General features: G+C 47.6%; 1 protein-coding gene across 1 annotated transcript in view; it reads right to left on the bottom strand.

The window, feature by feature from the left end:
* The window catches only part of SHISA6 (shisa family member 6), a 295836-nt gene that overhangs the window by 258001 nt on the left and 17416 nt on the right, over positions 1-20419 (bottom strand). The window contains exon 2 of the mRNA XM_084764705.1: positions 12905-13065. Coding sequence (XP_084620831.1) covers positions 12905-13065 — 161 coding nt within the window. The remainder of the gene's footprint in view (positions 1-12904; positions 13066-20419) is intronic.

The raw sequence follows: 20419 nt of genomic DNA, 5'->3' as shown, positions 1-20419 counted from the left end.
GCCCTGCCAGGCCTTAACAAAGGGTCCCCACCTCAAGCCATTGGCAGGTGGCATCTTCTGTCTGCCTCAGCCATGAGCTTGGCCTTACCACCCTGCCAGCCTCCTCTAAAGCCCTGTTTCCTTTCATCTAATTCCCAGGGGAAAGGAACGGCAAGTTTATTAAAGCACAGGCTTATCTGGTTCATCCCACATCTAAGCTGCTGTGATAAGTCCCTGAGCTACATGCACACACAAAGAGAAAGAGGAAGCTTGGATCTGATCAGAAGGAAAAGGTAAGGGCTGGAATAAGACGTCACCCTGCAGGCTGTGGGTTCCACCCCAGGGGCAGCTACCCCCCCTCCCCTCTGTTAGGGATGGGCTAGGGCTGAGGTAACACCTACACCCACACACCTTCTAGACCAGTGTTTCTCAACCTTCCAAACGCTGCTACCCTTTAACACAGTTCCTCATGTTGCGATGATCCCCTAGCCAGAAAATTATATTATTGATGCTTTGTAATTTTGCTACTGTTATGAATTTTAACACATATCTGTGTTTTCCAATGGTCTTAGGCTACCCCTATGAAAGGGCCATCTGACCCACCCCCATCAAGGGGTCAACAGTGATCGAGAACCACTGTTCTAGATTGTTCTATTCAAACCTCCGCACGTTTTATTCAAGATATCTGGCTTCACTACATCTTGCAGGCTTCTGAGTCTGATCGTGCTGCCTTCTCTCCATTCAGCTCCTGAGGGGTTCAGATCCTTGGAATGAGGAGTGGAGACCCCAGACCTCCTAATCGACTCAAAGACGAAAACAGCAGCCTCTGATTGGGGGGGGCACAGAGATAGGGATTCTCTTGAGATGCCTTCTCAGGTACTATGGCACCCCTGTAGAACACCCCTCTGTAGGATTCAACCATCTGAGAGGATTGTGGGAAACAGAGGTAGCCACAAATGCTCATCAGACCTGCTGGCTTTTTATACCACACTTCCTGGTCCGAAAGACCACACAGTCCCCTTCCCAGCCACTTGTGACACACACCACTAATCATCTCCCAGGAGCTATTTTTCCATATACGAGATATCCCTATTTTAACTTCCATGCATCACTGAAAGACCACTGGCTAGAGTGACCAAGGGAGTGGTGGGGTTGCTGTAAGGAAGGATCCAATCCATAAATAAATGGGACATAGAAGGAAGTATTGGGATAAGTGTATGGGAGGAAAGAGAAGGAAGAAAGTGATCTAATTATATTTTAATTATAAATTATTAATTTAAAGATGGAAGAGAAGGAAAAGGAGAAGGAGAAGAAGGAAAAGAAGGAGGAGGAGGAGAAGAAATAGTAGTAGTAAAGTAGTAGTAGTAGTAGTAGTAGTAATAATAATAATAATAATAATAATAATAATAATAATAATAGCCTGGTGATGCAAACCTATGAGCCCAACTATATAGGAGATGGAGGCAAGAACATTACAAATCCTAACCTACCTGGTCTACGCAGTGAGTTGAAGACCAATTTAGTTAACTTCATGGAAGCCTGTTTCAAAACTGAGAATCAAGTAAGAGGAGAGATGGGAGGGTCATGTAAGCTAAAGTGCTCATGCAGAACTGCCAAGATAAAGGAGAAAGGAGACGGGCACCACATCGTTTTCATTTATTCTTGATGCCGGGAATACACACATGATGACATGAGTTTGGGCAGCCATCTTGGGCCATGACATAAGGCTTCATGCTTAGGACACCAGAGTGACCAGGTAGAAGGTGTCTGGTCCTCTACACTGTGAAGGAAAACTATTCCTGGGTTGATGCCTTCTAGAGCAGAGAGTAATAGGCTTCATCGCTCTGTAAGTATTCCACCATTGCCAAGCACACTTAATCATCACTACAGCAAACTAATGGGTTAAATATGATCAATTTATTCTGTCCTTTATTAAATCAATAAATAGGTATCTAAGGCCTACTGGGTGCCAAGACCTTGGCAAAATTCACTGGACCCTGGGAATAGAGTGAACAACTTAGGCAAGGCCCTGGGCTCAAGGCACTTGGAACTGAGTGAATGATTCTAGGTTTGTTTTGTAGGATGAGTGGGTAAAAGAGATGGATACAGTCAGGCCCAGATCCCTGAAGGAAAGAGTTCCCTATTTACACATGGTAGAGGGGTAGGGGAAGACTCTGATTGTTTTGGCAATATCTTTTGGAGACTTAGAGGCCTAATTTTGCTCACCTGGTCACGCACGGCTCTTTAGGGCAAAACCTCTCACCTACTCACTCCAAGTCCTTCCACTGATCTGACCAACCTCAGCAACTACTTGATTTGGCCCCAAGTTTGCAGCCATCTTTAGCTCCTGCTTTCCCTGGTGTTCCGCACATAACCTTCAGCAAACGCTGTCATTTCTGACATAAAATAAAACTCAAACCTCTTATCAGTATTGGCCATTGAGAGAAATGGCAGGTTTTACAAATATGGTCCCTGAGTTATGGCCACATAATCTTGAGCTGAGGAGATAATGTGGTAGGACAGCTTAGGAAGGAAGAGTCACGACACGGGGCCACTGATGCTTACGGGGTTCAGTGATGATGATGGTGCTGATGGTGGTGATCAGCGATCATGGTGACAATAGTAGTGATGGCAACAATGGTGTTGATAGGGACTGTGATGATGAAGAAGATGAAGATGATGATGTCAGAGATACAGTTATTGCTACTGCTACTGCTGCTGGGGAAGATGATGAAATCATAATGATGATGGCAAAAAGATGATGATAAAGAAGAGGACTAAAAAGAGAAAGAGATGTAGTAAAACATTAAGAACTGCTTAGATAACATTGGTGTTCATCGTACCATTGTGACAAATTCTCCTTTGGTTGTAAAATTTCAAAGTAAGAAGTTAAAAACAAGTAAATAAGCCAGGAAAGTGTGTCCCTCTCAGTCCCCTACTATGAACAGCCTAGTCCAACTCTTCACCTCCCTTCCATCACCCAGATGACAGACCTTCCAGCCTACCCACACCTGTTTGCCACCTCTGACCCTCTAGGGTCTATTGTCAAGAGGCAAGCACTCCTCTTCTGGGAACCCTACAGTGGGATCCCACTACATCCAGAAAGAGCCCTGAGGCTCTAGTGTGATGCATAAAGCCTCACCTCTCTGACTTCCACCCCTGATCTTTACTGCTGTCGTGGGTCTCTGCACACTTTCTGCAACCATCACACATGTGTCCATCATTTGGGTACATGCTCTAGGATCCCTCCCACAAACAAGGCTCCTCTCTGCCTTTCCCACCATTGCCCACTGCCTCCAACCCAGTTTTCCTTCAAAATACTTGCCATGACTCAGTTTTATGCTACATGTTTCTGAGTTTAGTTTTTGTCTTGGGTAAGTGACAGGAATCCAGGGCTTTTTTTTTTTTTTCATTCCCATATCTCAACACTCAAAACCCAGAAAGGCACCAAATTACTTCTGAATGAACGAAGGTATCAATGTCCCTCAAGGCCCTCCCTCTCCTTGCTTGGGCAGCTAATGAGGATGTGGTCCTCAGGTTACTGCCTCTAGAAGCCTGTTACCATGCATCACCACAGGATTCTCCTCTAATGCCCTTGGAGGGTACAACCTCACTTGTCCCCATTGCCCTGAGCCACATGCTCATGTGGCTTCCTTACATATGGGACAACCCACACGTTTAATGAAGGAAAAAATAAATACTCCCCTGCTCAAGGCAGCTTTCTCCAAAAGTACACAAAGCTCCAGTTCCTTCCTGGCCTTTGTCCTAATTCTTCAATAACTGCAGTCTGTTGACAGAAAATGACAACCGATCTCTCCAGAGGGATCAGTCACTGCTCCCTTTTCTGGGCCTTTGGGCCCATAAACATCCCTCCCGTCTAGGACCTTGTTCTCAGTTCAGCATCCTCCAGGGATTCCTCCTGCATCCTCCTGCCTACTTGGTCCTTCTGCTGCTCTTGCTCCTAATGGAGCTGATGGTGGAATTGGAGACAGTGATGATGCCCAGCCTGACCACAGCAGCCTGCCCTCTGAGTGCTTGGCGCTAATGGCCTATGACTCTGTTGGGGTACGAGTATGGCTCATAACATACTCGGTTTGGGTATGGTCTTAAATGTAAGCTTCTGAACTAAAATGTGATATGTGTCTTCTCGCGCCCACGGGAGGTATTATGTGCTCAACATACCATGGGTGCCTCATACCTGGATTCAGGCGGCCGTCTTCACCACCTCTGGGCCCCAAATATCCTGCATTCTGCACGTGAAAGGCCTAGGAGAGAATGACCTCTAAAGGCCACTGGGCTCTCAAGAACACTGACCACTGTGATGTTGTAAGTATGCTTCCCAAGTTCAAGTCTTAGGTCTCTAACTCCCGAGGGTGGCTATTTGGAAGGCGGTTCCCAGTCAGGAGGTTTCTGGGCCCAGATGTCTGAATGACTTACTTGTGGGACCATGCTAACTTTCATAGGATTTCTGTCCTCTCTGTCCCACATATATCCGCTCATCCTCAACTTTCTATAATGAGTTGAGGGAACAACAAGAACCCACCAAACCATGAAGATGTTTGCACTGCCCTCTTGGACCTCCTAACCTCCAGAACAGTGCTCTAAAGAAACTTTTTTTTTTTTTTAGTAAATTATTCAGTCTCTGGTATTTTGTTATAGCAACACACACAGACTGAGAGCCCTAGAGCCCCAGAAGTTGCCATCCTTCCTGTGCCCTCTACTTATTATATAAGAAAGGTGGTCAAGCAAAGGGAAGCAAGCCAGTGAGCAGCACTCCTCCATGGCCTCTGCTTCAGTTCCTGCCTCAAGGTTCCTGCCTTGAGTTCCTGCCTTCACACCCCCTAGTGATCAGCTGTAATCTGTAAGCCAAATAAAGCTTCTTCTTCCCAAGTTGCTTTCCATCATAGTATTTATCACAACAGAGACTTAAACGAGAGCACGGTTTTTCTCCCTGTATTCACGTGCAGAGGCAGCTGGGACTCAGCTTCTGGGCAACATGAAATTATGAAGCATGAATCCATTTGTCCATTCATTAGAGTAAGGGTGGGGATGGGGACTTGGGCTCTGCCTGAGCCCCCAGGATCCTAAAAAAAGTGTGGCTGGGGAGAGTGGGTGTCAGACATGACTGCCCAGATTGAACTTAGCTCCTGCCACCCACAGATCCTGGGCCCCATGGATGGGAGCCCCTGTGCCTTTGTGCTTCTGCACAAACTCATGTCTCAAGAAGACAGCACGGACAAGAAACGCGTCACCATAGCACCTGCGCACAGGTAGTGCTCCATGGTCACCAACGGCTGCTCAGGCCACTCCCTCCTCCACCTGCTTCAGAGCTTTTCCAGGCCTCACTAAGACCACCCTATGCTGAGCAAACAGTAGCCCCCTCAGATGCTCTCCCAGCAGCCCTAGGCCCAGGCCCACCAGGATCAGTACCTATCCTCGGCCACAACACAAGCTTCCCAGCACTGGAATGGGCCCCAGGGCCCTGTCTGCAGCTGCGTGGAGCTTGTATTCTAAGGTTAGTCCGTATGTGTTTACATACGACAGACAGCACTGCCTCCTTCTGACTGTGTGACCACAGACAGAAGTGAAAACGCTTCTACTATGCCCAAGCCTCCATTTGTTCCCCTATGAAGTAGGCACACAACAATGATGTGTTCATAGGCTCCTTTCAAGGTTAAGATAAGTCATTGCACAGGGGAGCTTGTAAGTCTTTCTAGCTTTCCAAGCCAGGCAGGAGAAGGAATGTCTGCAACAGTACATGGCAGCCATGGCCAAGAGAAAAGGAGCACACCACTCCTGGATCTGAGTCTGAGGTTTCTTTTTTTGTTTTGGTTTGTTTTGGTTTGTGTTTGTTTGGTTTGGTTTTCGAGACAGGGTTTCTCTGTGTAGCCTTGGCTGTCTTGGACTCGCTTTGTAGACCAGGCTGGCCTCGAACTCACAGCGATCCACCTGCCTCTGCCTCCTGAGTGCTGGGATTAAAGGTGTGCACCACCACGCCTGGCCCAAGACATGCATCTTTAAACAGTTACAACTCTTTCAGTTTTTCGAGACAGGGCTTCTCTATGTTAGCCTTGGCTATCTTGGACTGGGATTTGTAGACCAGGCTGGCCTGGAACTCACAGTGATCCACCTGCCTCTGCCTCCCAAGTGCTGAGATTAAAGGCGTGCGCCACCATGCCCAGCGAGTCTGAGGTTTCTTGACTGCAGTCTAAGGACAGAGCTGTTTCCATAGGCACTGATGTGCCTGTCACTCGCTCAGCACCAGTTTACCTGCCACTGTGCCTGGAGACGTGGTGGATTTCCAGACACAAAGATAGGAGTTTTCATCTCCTTCTTACTATTTCCTGAACAGTCTGTTTACACAGCCCATGGATGGTGGACCCTGAGCCAGGCCAGGGATTGAGGGGACGTCTTGGAAGTCAGTAATGCACTCCGACCTCAGGACACATGTGAGGAGTGTTTCCCACTCTCTTAGCTTACAGACCAGGACACTGTGGCACAGAGTTGCTCATAAAAGAAAGCCAGGAGCTTGGATCTGAACTGAGCTAGCACATCATTGAGGTATCTACTACTTTTCTTTAGGAGCCTGGAGGCTGGATGCCACAGGGAAGATGGAGACTTAGATTCAGAGGCCTAAGATGATGAAGAGATGAAGCTGAGGGAAATGAACAAGAAGAGAATAGTCTAGACAGAGCAGAGGGTGGAGTTCTGCCATGAAGCAGAAGCTACTTGGAGGGGCATCCCCACATGAACCGATCTGTTCGGGAGTCACTGATCACTGAGGGGGTAGCCTAGGACAATAGGAACGTGCTGCAGAGACACTCCCTACACCCAGAGCTGCGCAAAGGAGGCTTGCTGGTCCTGAGTCAGTGCCTAGGCTGATGCTGTCTGGGCTGTCCATCCTGGGTGGGACTTGAACCGTGACTATGGGTTCTCCTGTATCACTCTGCCTCTTCTGCAAGGAGCATCTTCCCCAAGGGAGATGAGCAGAGAAGAGTCTTTCCCTAAGCCATCATTGTATTTCAAAGATGGGTTAGCTACCTTGCATCCCCAGTGGAGCACTTTTCCAGCACCCAGCAGTCAGGGCTCAAGCATCACATCAGATAGAGGCCACGTTCCTTGCTGACCTCCAAGGCCTTGCGTGAATGTAATTCCACCTCTCTGTACCCACATACTACCCTCACCTTTAGTCATCTCTCACTCATGCTGGTTATCGGCTCAGGGCAGCTCTGACTGTCTCAGGTCCTTTAAACTGGCCACTCCCTCAGCCTGGAATGTTCTTGATCCAGATGTCTCCAGGGATGGGACCTCATCAGTCAACTCAAATGCCACCTCAGGGCCACCTTACCGAAGGCCACTCCCTCTCCCCAGCGATGCTCTGGTACCACCCCTAGCTTTGTTGTGAGCATCTCTTACCCTCTGAGAGACTGACCTGCTGTCTTTACCTCTCCTCCCAAGAAGTGGGAGGGGCTTTGCTCTGCCCACTGCCAATTCTTGAACTCAGGCTAACTACTGCTGACCTCCTCCGTATCAGCTCTGTTCAATGGAATAAAATGTGAATCACTAAGTTACACTTGCATTTGAATACTTTAATAATTGCAAAATAAAAATAGGTAAAAAATAATCAACTACAACACTTAGTGCTCACTAGCCTCATCTGTGGGGACCAACATCCCCAATGAAAGCACACTTAACACAGCATCCCTTCACACCAAAAGGTATCCTAATATGCTGGACATCGGGATTCACCCTGACACTGATGTTGCCTCCCACCCAGGTGACCCCTGTAGGTGATCCATTTGCTCACAGAACAGGAGCATGCTGGCTATGCAATTTCAGCCACCCCAACATCTCTGGGGCTGCCGACTCCAGAATAAAGCATCCCTGCTCCTTCAGATGTCTGGTAAAAGGAAGACCCTATTACTCACCTGGATAAGAGGTAGCATGTACCCAGGAGTCCCCCTGCCCCCCAGAGTTCAAGAGCATTGCCTACCTTTCTAACTCCATAGTCCTAAGCCTTTCCCAGACAAGGGACTCTAGGATACCTGGCCTTAAACCTCTGTAGGAAACCTTTCTTGGTAGAGAGTGAACAGACTGGGCAGTGTCCTGGGTAACTGCTTCTCTGAGCCCAGTCAAAGATGCAAAGCTCCTAGTCTATGGCCATGTCCGCCCAGACACAAGGAGAACTGACTGTGAAACAAATGTGGATCCTGGAAATCAGGACCTCCGCTCAGCTAGCACCCTGTGACTAGCCTGAGGCCAGTCCCAGAGACTGAGGAGCTCACAGCCTTTCAGAGAGAGAGAGAGCAGAGCCACCCAGTGTGTCTCAGGTGTGCAGACCTGAGAAGCCAACTGTACCTCCCTGCACCTCTCCAGCTAAGGACCACATTGTTTTGCATGTAGTTTTTACCAAACAGGCATCAAGCACCAGGGCTTCCTGGTGGCGTTCCTGGTTTGAGGAGCCCAGGGAAGTGATGAAGAGCTAAAGTCTTTGAGGACTCATCGAAGGCCTATCCGAGCATTCAAGTCACCTCCCAAGTGTCTGATGCTGGAAAATTTAGGGCCCTGCAACAGGGAGGGACAATACCTTGAGGTCAGAATACATAGAACAAGGGCTGGGAGGATAAGGCAGTCAGTGCAACCCCGTGTGTGGTACACCTCGGACTCATTCTGCCTTGTGTTCCTGTTAATTCTGGAGTTTTCCCTTGTGTTGCTTTCTCTTCGCGATTCTCCTCTCAGATGCGCACTGGCCTGCCCTCTTCCCCCCCCCCCCCCCCCGCACTGTGTCTGAATCCGCCACACCCCCGGCCATACCCACCAGCACAAGACTTCTCAATCAGCCCACTAACTCTGACTAGCCGGCCCCTGTAGGGGCTTTGGCTGGACCTTGCCCTCCATGTCAAATAGGAAGAAGTGGATGATCTCCCTATTGGGAGGTCTCTCCCTCTCGAGCTTGGTTCTCAATTTTGACTATGTGAATGGTGGAGGGAGTTTTTGAAAACTATTATATTAACGCTTAGGTTCTGCTTCAGAGCAAACAAATGAGAAACTTCTCCGTGGGAGCCGGGCATTACATTCTCATCAACCTCCTAGGATTCCAAGGTTAGCACCACAACTTGGCATTCAAGCCAGCTCCCAACAGAGCATTTCAGCTGCTCCATGGAGCACCGATTGAACAGAGAGACTTCATAGGCAGTTAGATTTGAGGAGCGGGGCGGGGGGGGGGGCGGAGACAAATAGGCTTCCCTAACTTTCAAGGCCCCGGTAAATGCCTAGTGTGCAGCTCCCTGTGAAACTGGTTAAGACGTTTCTTAGAATAGCAGCAGTAAAAGACTCAAGAGACTAGAAGTTTCTGTAACATAAGAGCACTATAGGATCCCTTCCATCACACACAAAGGACTGAGCAGAGCACCCAGTACCTAATAAGTGCTCAATGGATGGTACTTGTGCTGCATGGATTATCATATTGCATTATCACTGACGGACCTCCGTTTTCAACTTCCCAAACCCTGATCGTGCCAGCACCACCAGCACCAAAGATGCCACCTGGCTTAAGAACAGCAACGTGTTGCCCTTCGTCCCCTCATGCATTCGATCTGTTTCCTGGGAGCTATGCCTACGCTTCTGCAGTTTGCTCGTGGCTGATGACGAGCGTTTGCTATGGGGAGGGTCAGTCTGAGTGCTCAACCTGGTTTAACTGGTACCCTGAGAACAATCAAGGCCAGCAGGAGCTAGCAGCCGACAGTCGCTGACGAGGAAGTGACAGGACATGACCATAAACATGGTACTCAGAGGCGCTCCAAGCACGCTCACGCTTTCCTTTGCTTCTCAAACCCAGATTGTTAAGTTCTTTCACCAACACGCAGGGCCTTGTTCTGTTGGTGTGAGCCTGGGATACTGCGGGTCCCGCAAGTCTCATGAATTCCCAGCAGATGCCAGGCGGCCAGTCCCAGGACTGGCTGGCAGAGCCACTCCACGCTGGATGCCCGCCTCATTAATATCCCCCTCGGACCTCTGAGACTTTACTACAATCGGTGGGTGGGTGACCTAACAAGTGGGAATAGCACAGTAAATTTCCACTTTGAGCATCTGCCCGAAGTTCTGTTTAAAACGGCTGTTCAAATTGCAGCATTGTGCGGCAAAGGACAGCAGCTACTTGGGAAAGCTGTGCCTGTTTGATACAAGCTACAGAAGACGGAGCGTGTTGTGAAATCGCTTGTACGGTTCAGGGTCACCACTGAGAAGGCTTCCCAGGCATTCTCATCTCAAAGAGCTAAGCGGAGAGTTGTCATTTGAGAAATACGAGGAGGGATTTCTTGAAACAGAATCGGTTGTTCGTGTAAGCGGTGCCTTTGCTTCTCAACTCACTAGGAGAGTGGATATAAATAACAAATTTTTTTTAAAAAATCAAACAGAAGAAATGAGAAAGCTCCCTGTCCAGTGATGGGTAGTGAAGGGCGAATCAAGACTGACCATTGAATCTGCCTGTAAGTGACATGGAATAAAAGCTGAGCAGAAGGGTGGAACTCAAGTCAGGGGCACCTCGAAGCCTGCGTGGCCAGAAATTCCAGAGCCATAAGCACAATTCTGTGGGAGACCAACTTCAAATGACTATTTTCAGATAAATAAAAGTACTCACAGCCGGTGAGAACATTAAAGTTAGGGCCGGTGTTCAGTGGGCAATCCCCAGAGCCAATGATTCTAAAGTGACTACAGTAGGGGGAACCTAAAACCCCTCCCTCATGTTCTGACCACACCCTCCACAGCGATTAAGTCACGATGCCTGAGAATGGGGCATAGGCGCCCTTCATTTCTAAGGCTTCCTACAGGACTCCGACATGTAGCCAAGCTGGGGGATTTTGGCATTCAGTGTCTTTGCTCATAACAGGACAACGGTCCAACTAGACCAGGGACTCCTCACTCTGTCTCCATGTCAGAATCGCCTTGTGCAGAAATTTAAAACACTAACGCCAGCCTCATTTCTATAAATTCTGCCTACTCTATGTCTCTTGGGGCCCAGCATTTTAAATACACTCCTTAGTGTTTCTGATGTGCTCGCAGGCCTGCAGGTAGCCACTGCTTCAGATGCTTCTGCCAAGACTCCCTCAACTGCTTCCATGTTAAGAATCTAGGGTATTCCAACTGAATATGCATCTGAGGAGAGGGGTTTTTTTTTTCAAAAAATTCACTCATCTTTACATGTGAAGGAGGGACTCCTAACTTTGAGGGGGTCCTATGAATCCCTTTTTCCTTCACAAAGTGTTGGCTGAGTGTGTATGTATCTGTATGCATAGACATACATGTTCAGAGAATAGCTTTAGCTTCTGTCAGATGCTCAAAATGTGTAAGACTATTATCTTAAAGGCAAAAAAACAACTTGATAGATTCAAAAGAATTGAAGCATAAATGGGATAAATTTGAGCCCAGCTACAATTAGGACTTGGGCATCCCTACTGCCGCCTAGTGGCTGTACATCCTTAATGCAGGCTTAGTTCAGACCTGGATAAAGTGACAGGTAAGGAATGTGAAGATTCCAGATCCAAAGCAGAAATTGTGTGCCTCGGAGTGGGATCAGAACTAAGCTGGCTGGTAATTCCCACAGGGTTATAACCTTCCCAACATCCTAGTAAGGGGGCTGTCCATTCAGATAATTTACACTCCTGCCCCTAGCTGGGGGAAGGATAGAATAGTTTGGTTTGGTTTGGTTTGGTTGGTTGGTTGGTTGGTTTTCTCATCCTGACTTCTGTAATCAATTTGCCTTAGTTTGAATCCTGCTGTTCTCTTGCTAGCCATGGAACCTTGGGAAATATTGCTTAACCTTAATAGTCCTCATATACAGTGGGAGATAAATATTTCCAAGATAGCTACAGAGAGCAAATAATAATATACCTATAAAAGACTCTGAATAATATTTTCCAACAGCCCAACGAATTACTGCTATTTACAGGTTTTGTTTTCTAATGATCTCGTCCAAGTTACAGAGTTTCTTGAGTTTCGGTTCACTAATCCATCAGACAAGGAAAGTTAGCCCTGCCCAGTCTCTTCCCGATGTTATCATGATGATGAGATTAAAAAGGGAAAAGGCGCACGCAGCCCTCCACAGCTACAGGTCACACGTGCAACCGCAGGGTTCAACCAGCCACACAAGTCAACCCAACGGGATTCAAACAGCCGTGAATCATAGCCCAAGTTGAGCCTGGCTGAACATGTACACACATTTTCTCATTGTTACTCGTTAAAGCCGATGGCATAGCAAGTCTTATAGGGTTGGCATCATATTGGATATTATCAGGAATTTGGAGATCATTTAAGGTACACAGGAGAATCCGTAGGTGCGCTATGCCAACACCAAGCCATTCATAAAAAAAATAAAAAAACATATAAGGGACTTGAGCATCTGTAGATTTTTGGTATCCTCTGGTATCTCAGATCAAGTTACTTACATAGAAGAATACTTCATTCTATCTGCAGGGACCTGGATAGATCTCACAGGAAAGGGTGGCCCTAAAACACGGGTACCATTCTTATCCTCAGAAAGTGCTCTTAGAGGATTCCAATAGCTGATCGGTTTCTGCACCACAAAGCAGCCTTTATTCTTGCACACGTGGCATCCTGGGCAGTGCCAAACCTTCCCGCCACATGGGTAAATGGGCAACCATGTTCCACCATGGCTGCTGCAAGCTCTACTTCACATTAGAAAGTTACACCAGCCACTAGAGAAATCACAGATGTTGGTCCCAGACCTGGTCTCTCTTGTACCACACCTTCCCAGAAAGACAGCCCCCACACACTTACACAAGCCTGCCCTGATTCTCAGGAGATCCAGCACTGCAGAGTGCACCACAACCTGCCCTGACAGAGCAGAAACATCACTGGGACCTTCAGCAGAATCAATGAGACCTCGTGGTGAGCAAGTCTCACTTACCTGGGGTCTGCTTGGCTGTGCGCACAGGGGTGTAGTGGTTTTTGGAGGTTGATCGGACCGGCGTGTTCTCTTTGGGAGAGGTATCGATGGCCGAGATGGTTTCTCTTTCACAGTGTGCTATGGGGATTGGTCCCTGTTGTCTTAGGATGTCAGCCAGAGCCCTAAACAAGGAGAGTACACAGTGAGCTCACCGAGACGGTACACACAACCAGGAAGAGGCCAGCTTGTAGCCATAGGCGCCTTGTTTTGAAAACCTATGGAAGAAGCCAGAGATACAGCTATGAACACTCAAAAGACAGTTTCATCTGGTGCTGGCCTGGAGGGGAGGGGTGTAAGGGGAGAGGTTGGCATGACCCTGAAAGGCTGTGAGCATCTGTACTTCACCCCCTCATAAGCCCTTTCAAAATACTAGTTTTCCTGATACCATATATGCCAAAATAGCACCCTCGGTGGGTCAATGACTGTACAGGAAAAGGCTGGCACTACTGGTCCTACAACAAGCAGGAGTTTACTATCTATCAGGGGCCCAACCTCTCCATCCCAAAAATCATGCCATGTAGCATGTATTAGAAACTGGTGACTTGCAGAAATACAGCCTGCAGCTCCTGCTGCTAAAGAAGAGCGTGTCTTAGGTGACAAGACAGGAAACACGGGTTTTAAAAAGATAAGCACCAGGACACATGAATGGCGCAGACAGTGAGGGTAAACACAATTTAGAGGAGGGGGCATGTGCACATGGGAAGAGACACAGAAAGACTGCCAGAGCAGAGACTTGGGGACCAGAGTGTCGGCTTTATTGACCCACACCAAGCTTCAACTTTCAAACATGCACGTAGTGGGGACTGAGCAGGCATCTATCACCACAGAGACAGGTGGAAAGGTGCCTAAGTTTGTCCTCTGGTGACTCACAAATTAAAGCCGCCAGGTTTTAAACAGGAATCCCTCATTATATGTGTCATGAGATACCCACTGGCCCTGGGAAAGAGAGACATTCGGAATGAGCAAAGGAAACAGAAGAAGAATGTGGCAAGCCACAGCAGACCACTCCTGGTCAGGATCACACCAGTTCCTGGTAAAGCCCTATGCCTCCAGTTTTGTATGGCGGGGGTGTGGGGGGCGTGAGGGTGGGGGTGGGGGTGGGGGCGGGCACAAAGCCCTTCTGTCTTCTCAGGGTCTCCCTAAGTCACCTGTTCTGTCTGAGCTATCCCAGCCCTTCCCATGGCTTCCCTTATCTCCATGTCCAGCTATAGAGCTCCATCCTCCTGGAAGGTGACAATCACGGCGTTTTATGGGAGTGTCTAAGTGACTCGTTCCCTTCTGCTGTGCTGCTTGCGACACAGTGAACCTGCCTTGAAGAGCATCAAGTTGGCAATCTTATCATTTAGTGGCACATATATAGCAATTTCACATTTTCAAGTGCTTTCCCCTAGCTGGCATTCCATTCTCTCAGCCTGTCAGAGAAAGAGCAAACACTTGCCCGCCCACCCTGCTCACTCTGCTGAACTGGCAGCGAGAGCTGAGACAGAAGCCAAGTGCTCTGTGAAGGAACCCAGCTCGCAGAGGGCTCAGGGCTGGGCTGGAGAGCCATCATTTGGGGCCTGGAACAGAGGAAGGAAGGCATCCCAGAAACTCACAGGAAAGGTCAGACTCCCAGCTCTGCCACTGACCAGCCATGAACCTTCAGCAGATCTTAATCTTTTGACACAGAATCTAACAATTTAGTTTAATTTATTTTATTATTTAATTTAATTAATTATATTAAATAATTTAAAATTTTAATAGTTTTTTCTCCCATCAGCAAAACACTGAGTTTATACAAAAACAAACTTTACGATCCTTTCTGAGTCTAAAACAGAATTCTCCTATTTATTTTTTTCAACCCTATGTCCCTGTTTGGTATCTTCATTCTTTCACTCTTGTAATCATTAAAGACGCCTTCCTATCATCTATCTGTGATTAAAAAAGACTGAATTACAAATTATAATAGACATACAGGCCAAAGGAATGTAAGTGAAAACTCAAGCACAAACTCCAACATTTATACTCAATTCTTTTTCAGAATGAAAGACAAGAGCTAGGGCGAGAACACTCAGCACTTAGGAGGGCAGCTCTTTCAGGGGACCCAGGTTCAGTCCCCAGCACCCAGGTTGGGTGGCTCACAGCTGCCTGGAACTCCAATTCTGAGAGATCCAGCACCCTCTTCTGGCTTCTGCAGGTACACAGGTGATTCACATATTCATGCACACACACATATGCATGCAAATTAAAAACCACGTCTTAAAAAAATAAATCAAGTAAAAAAAATGACAAACGTTAGTAGAGGAAAAAACTTTTTTTTTTTCAAAAAAGAAAAAAAGATGTCTGTCCTTCAGCAACTAGTTTTCTATGCTGGACCCTAATCTCACACTGTACATGCAAATCAGCTCAAAGGGGTTCTGCCTAAACATTAATGCAAGCACTGTAAACTTGTAAGATTAAATATAAGCCATTGTGGTTTCTCAACCTACTCATGATACTGAAAGTGCAGGCACCACGGCAACATGAGAGCAAGTGGAGGTATTAAAAGCATCACTGTCTCTGAAGAGGCCTCCATAGAACGGGATCCACAGAACGGGAGAAAATACTTGTAAAACATGTCTGACAAGAGGCTGGAGAGACGGCTCAGCAGTTAAGAGCACTCGCTGTCCTCGCAGAGGACTCAAGTTCAGTTCCCAGCAGCCACACGGTGGCTCATGAGCAACCATAACTCCAGTTTCAGGGTAACCAACCGATGCCCTTCTGACCTCTGAATCACCAGGTGTTTGGACAAAACACTCACACACATACAATAAATCTAAAAAACAAACAAACAAACAAAAAACCTACAGAAAGCATCTTAAAATTCAACACTGACACACTCCTCAGGCTTAAAATGCATACAAGATCCAAACAGGCATTTCTTTAAAGTGTCAGCACCATTAATCCTTGGGGAAACTGCCCATCAAAATCCCAATGTGGTGCCCGTGCATACATATGCAGACAGCCATAAGCAAACAGGCAGTTAATGCCAAGTGCCAACAAGGGTACAGATGTGGCTTCTTCGCACTCTGCTATTTGGGAGTGTGAAACAGCACAGCTCCCTTGGTAAGAAGGTTTAAAATGCTAAGAACACAGCGAATGCGTAGCCCGGCCTATTCCTAGGATAAATAAGAACAGATCTGCATAGAACTTGTGTATGAAGCAGGTTAACGGTTTTATAGATTTTATAGGTTATAGGTTTTATAGATAACATCCAAAGGGTCGGAGCAAGCCAATGCTCATTGGTTGATGAATGGATGAACAAGCATGCTATGCTCACACAATAGAGTATTAATTGGCCATAGAAAGGAAAAGAGTAGTGATAAGACGTCACGGCCTGGAAGAAGCTCGAAACACACCACTCTAAGTGAAACGGCACAGTCTCGAAGCCTAGGTTCATGTAAAGCACCAAGGTGAATGAACCCACGGAGAAAGAGGACTGCTATAGGTGTCGGCTTTCCCCTGGGGAGGGGAATAACGCACACAGTTTTAAGTCATGGTGACAGCTGCACAAGATAGAATGTATAAAAACCACAAACTTGTACATTTAGAAATGTAAAGATGACCATTCCATCAGGGGAGGCTACCAAGATAAGACTTGATAGCCTATGACCATATAGTGGGGGAGGAGGTCCCACCTCGGTCATAGACCTAGGGGAGGGGAATAGGGTGAAAGCAGGAGGGAGGGAGGAACTGGAGGATACAAGTGATGGGATAACAATTTAGATGTAATCTGAATAAATAAATTAATTATTTTTTAAAAGCTAGTGCTCGGGAAACATCAACAGATTTGCTTCCCAGGTGTTTATAGCGTGTCCGTACTACTTCTCTGATGTCCACGAGGAAGAACAGGTTCAGTGGCTAAACCCTTTGGTCAGTAGGACTCACTCTATATCAGTGACTCTCAAGTGGAGTGATTTTTGTCCCCTCCTTCCTATCTTGGGACAACTGGCCATGTCTGGAGACATTTTTGTTGTCATGAAAAGTGAGGATGGGCGTCAGTTCCATGGTGTAATGGTTAGCAGTCTGCATGTGGAAAAGCAAGGCGGAGGGTGCTACTGGCATCTCGTGTGTGGAACACAGGGATGGGGCTCAACATCCTACAGTAGACATCAAGACACTCATCAAGTGTCGGCAGTGGTGGCGTGGGGAAAGCTGCTGAGCACTGGCTGAATGAGGACGCTAACTCCACAAACATTCAATCAAGACTGAACACCAGCAGGCTCTGGGGACGCAGAGGATCTGGGGACCCTAAAGTGAATGTCCTTGGCACTTGCCTGGATGTGACAGAGAAAAGTAAGATAGCTTGTTTGGTGCCATACTTCTGTCTACAGAGACAGTGTAAGTGACATTTCCTGAGAGGTTTAACCTTATTGTCCATCTCCCAGGACTGTGGGGCTCCTGGAGCCCATCCCCCAAAGACGACTTGCTGAACCTTCTTAAAAAGCAGCAGGCCCAGTGGATCCTAGTAAGTGAGGCCAGGCTAACAGCTTAACACTAAGTTATAACCCTGGGTTACAGCTGAGCTGTGGCCTCCGGTGCCCAGGTCATGTGATTGCAGGAAACTAGTTCAGAGCAATCTTCTGCCGCCCCATGGACTGGACTGAGCTGGGATCTCAGCCAAGTAGGAAAGGTGGGTTGGCTAGAATACGCTTCTCAAACGCTCCTGTATAATAGCACATGGCCTCCTGACCACATGCTATTTCCATTAGGGAATGGTGGCCAGCCATAAGCTCCCAGTCTCTATGGGATGGGGTCCTTAACATTCTCCAAAACCCAGCCTTCCCACCTCCCTCCTGCCCCCACCCGGTTGAGGGGGTCTGAGGGGGGCCTCTGCCAGCTCCCCATTCTGCCCATCCCCTCAGCTCAGTGACCTCCCTCTTTGCTCTGGTTCCTCTCTGCCTTCCATCCCTCACTCTCCAGGGTGTTTGATAAATATTATTCTAATTCTGAAATGTGTGATCCCGGTCTCACCTAATTAATTTGGATACGCCAGAGGAAATGGGTTAAGGCCTGAGCTACTTTTCTAACCACAGCAAAGAAACATGGTCACTGAGGAATAATTGAGGAAGTTTTGGATGAGTGGGCAGCAATTTTGGGGGTCTAGGGGAACCAAGTTGGGGCAAAGCAAGAAAGAAGAGAACAGGTCAAGAAAGAGAATAGGAGTTAGAGGCCAGGAAGGTGAATAAGAAAGATAAGGGAGGGAAGGGAAAGGATGGGGAGGGAAGGGGAGTGAAGGGGAAGGGAGGGGAGAGAGGGGAGAGGAGGGAGGGAGAGGAGGGAGGGGGAGGGAGAGAGGGAGGGAGGGGGAGGGGAGGGGAGGGAAGAGGAGGGGGAGAGGGAAGGGGGGGAGAGGAGGGGAGAGGAGGGAAGGGAGGGAAGAGGAGGGGGGAGAGGGAAGAGGAGGGGAGGGGAGGGAAGAGGAGACAGGCAGACCAGAAACCAGAGCAGAAGAAAGGAGACAGATAGAGAATAAAGTAGAAAGGCAGGAAAGAAAACGGGAACCAGGGAGAGGAAGGGAAATAGACAGAGGCCCATTCAGAGTTGCTTCCTGCTCTCTCCAGCTGGGCCTGCTAGTTTAGCAAATGCCAGGTGACATCTGCACGGGCAGAAACAATTAGCAAATGGGTGACTTGGGTCAAGACCACTTTATTTATTTGCTTAAAACCCTGGGTGATGTTGTCAATGGTCTCAAGGAAATGTGGATAGAAAGCTATTCCAAAAGGCAGATTGAGCGACAGGACAGAAAACTAAGGGAGACAATTCCAAGAAAAGGAAACTGAGAGGGAGAGACACACAGAGCTGGCCATGTGCAGGAGCAAGGACAAGGCTCCACCCTACAGGAACCTGGTGCCCTACCTACCACAGGAGCAAGGAACTTGGGGAACACCTTCACCTCAGCCCTATTCCCTATCCGCCATGCTGGCTGCACTATTTAAGCCCTTTGCCTGAAAAATCTGTTCCCCTTCTTTGAGGGTTTCCTGTGGTGCATGCTTCGTGGGAGAGGGTCAGTTAATTGGGAGACAAGTCCAATTCTGATCACTCAGGCCAGGAAACGTGGGCCCTCTTCAGTCATCAGGATGGTGGAAATGCCACCTTGCCTTTGAATAGTACTTCCTCTCTAAGTGTGCGTCCCCCTGCCTTTGCTTCTAGCACTGTGACCTTTATAGCCGGAGCATCCTGATTTTTACTAAGGATTTAAGACGCACACTTAGTTCAGTACCCGAACAAGATGAAACAGAAATCCGAAGTGGAGCTTCTGACTTGAGCCTGGGCATCTTTTAGCACACAGAGAGCACCTCTTATATGCATCTCACTTTCCTATTCAATGTTTTTTTCTTTCCTGCTCTCCCCCAATGGGCCTTAGTCGGAGTTTGCTTTTTCATTTATTTGTTTTTGTTTTGTTTTATTTTCTGCGATAAGTACCATGACCTAAAAGCAACTTGGGGAGGAAAGGGTTTAGTTGGTGCATAGATTCCAATCACTGTCCATCAATGAATGAAGTCAGGGCAGGAACCTGAAGGCAGGAACCGACGCAGAAGGCATGGAAGAGCACTGCTTACGTGCTTGCTCCCCATAGATGACTCAGCTTGTTTTCTTATGCAACCTAGGACCACCTGGCCCAGACGTGGTACATACCATCCTGATGCTGGGAGCCCCAACATCAATCATTAGTCAAGAGAATGCTCCCACAGTCTTGCTTATAAACCAGTTAGATGAAAGCATTTGTTCTTGTTTTTTTGGGTTTTTTGTTTGTTTGTTTGTTTGTTTGTTTGTTTCATCTGAAGTTCCCTCATCCCTGATGACTCTAACTAGGTTTGTTAAGTTAAACACTAACCACTACGGCCCTGAAGTTCAGCAAATGCCAGGTGATATGTGGGCATACAGAAGCAACTAGTAAACGACTGACTCGGGGTTAGTTATTCATTAGCTTAATTATCTACTGTACTCACTTATCCATTCATCTACGTCCATCCATTCTTCTTCCAATCCACCCATTCTTTCTACCTACCCATCTATCCACTGGTCCATCTATCCATACCCCGCCCCCATCCACAAACGCAAGCATTCGTCCGTGCACCCATCTACTCATCTTTGTCCCACCCGTCTACCTAACCACCCAGTGCATTCACTCACCCAATCACTATCTACCCATCCATCCATCCATCCATCCATCCATCCATCCATCCATCTGTCCATTTACTCACCCACACACTCATTAATCCCATTCACCCACAGATCTATCCGTCCTTCCTTCTAGCCTCTTAATCACCATTTTCTACCTCCTATGCCCCTTCCATGGTCTCTGAACAATAGACTTTACAGAGTCTTCAACCCTTAGTGGACCTCTGACCTCAGCTGCAGCTCAGCCACTCAGATCTATCTGTCACCGTGAGTCATTAACACTGGCAGCTTTGAAACATCACAGAGGCTAGCAGCTAACCTTTCGGTCACATA

Source organism: Acomys minous, assembly GCF_964271855.1.
Source record: "Acomys minous genome assembly, chromosome: 16".
Lineage (NCBI taxonomy): Eukaryota > Metazoa > Chordata > Mammalia > Rodentia > Muridae > Acomys > Acomys minous.
Note: the sequence above shows the minus strand (reverse complement) of the source record. Positions and strands in the feature narration are given on the sequence as shown.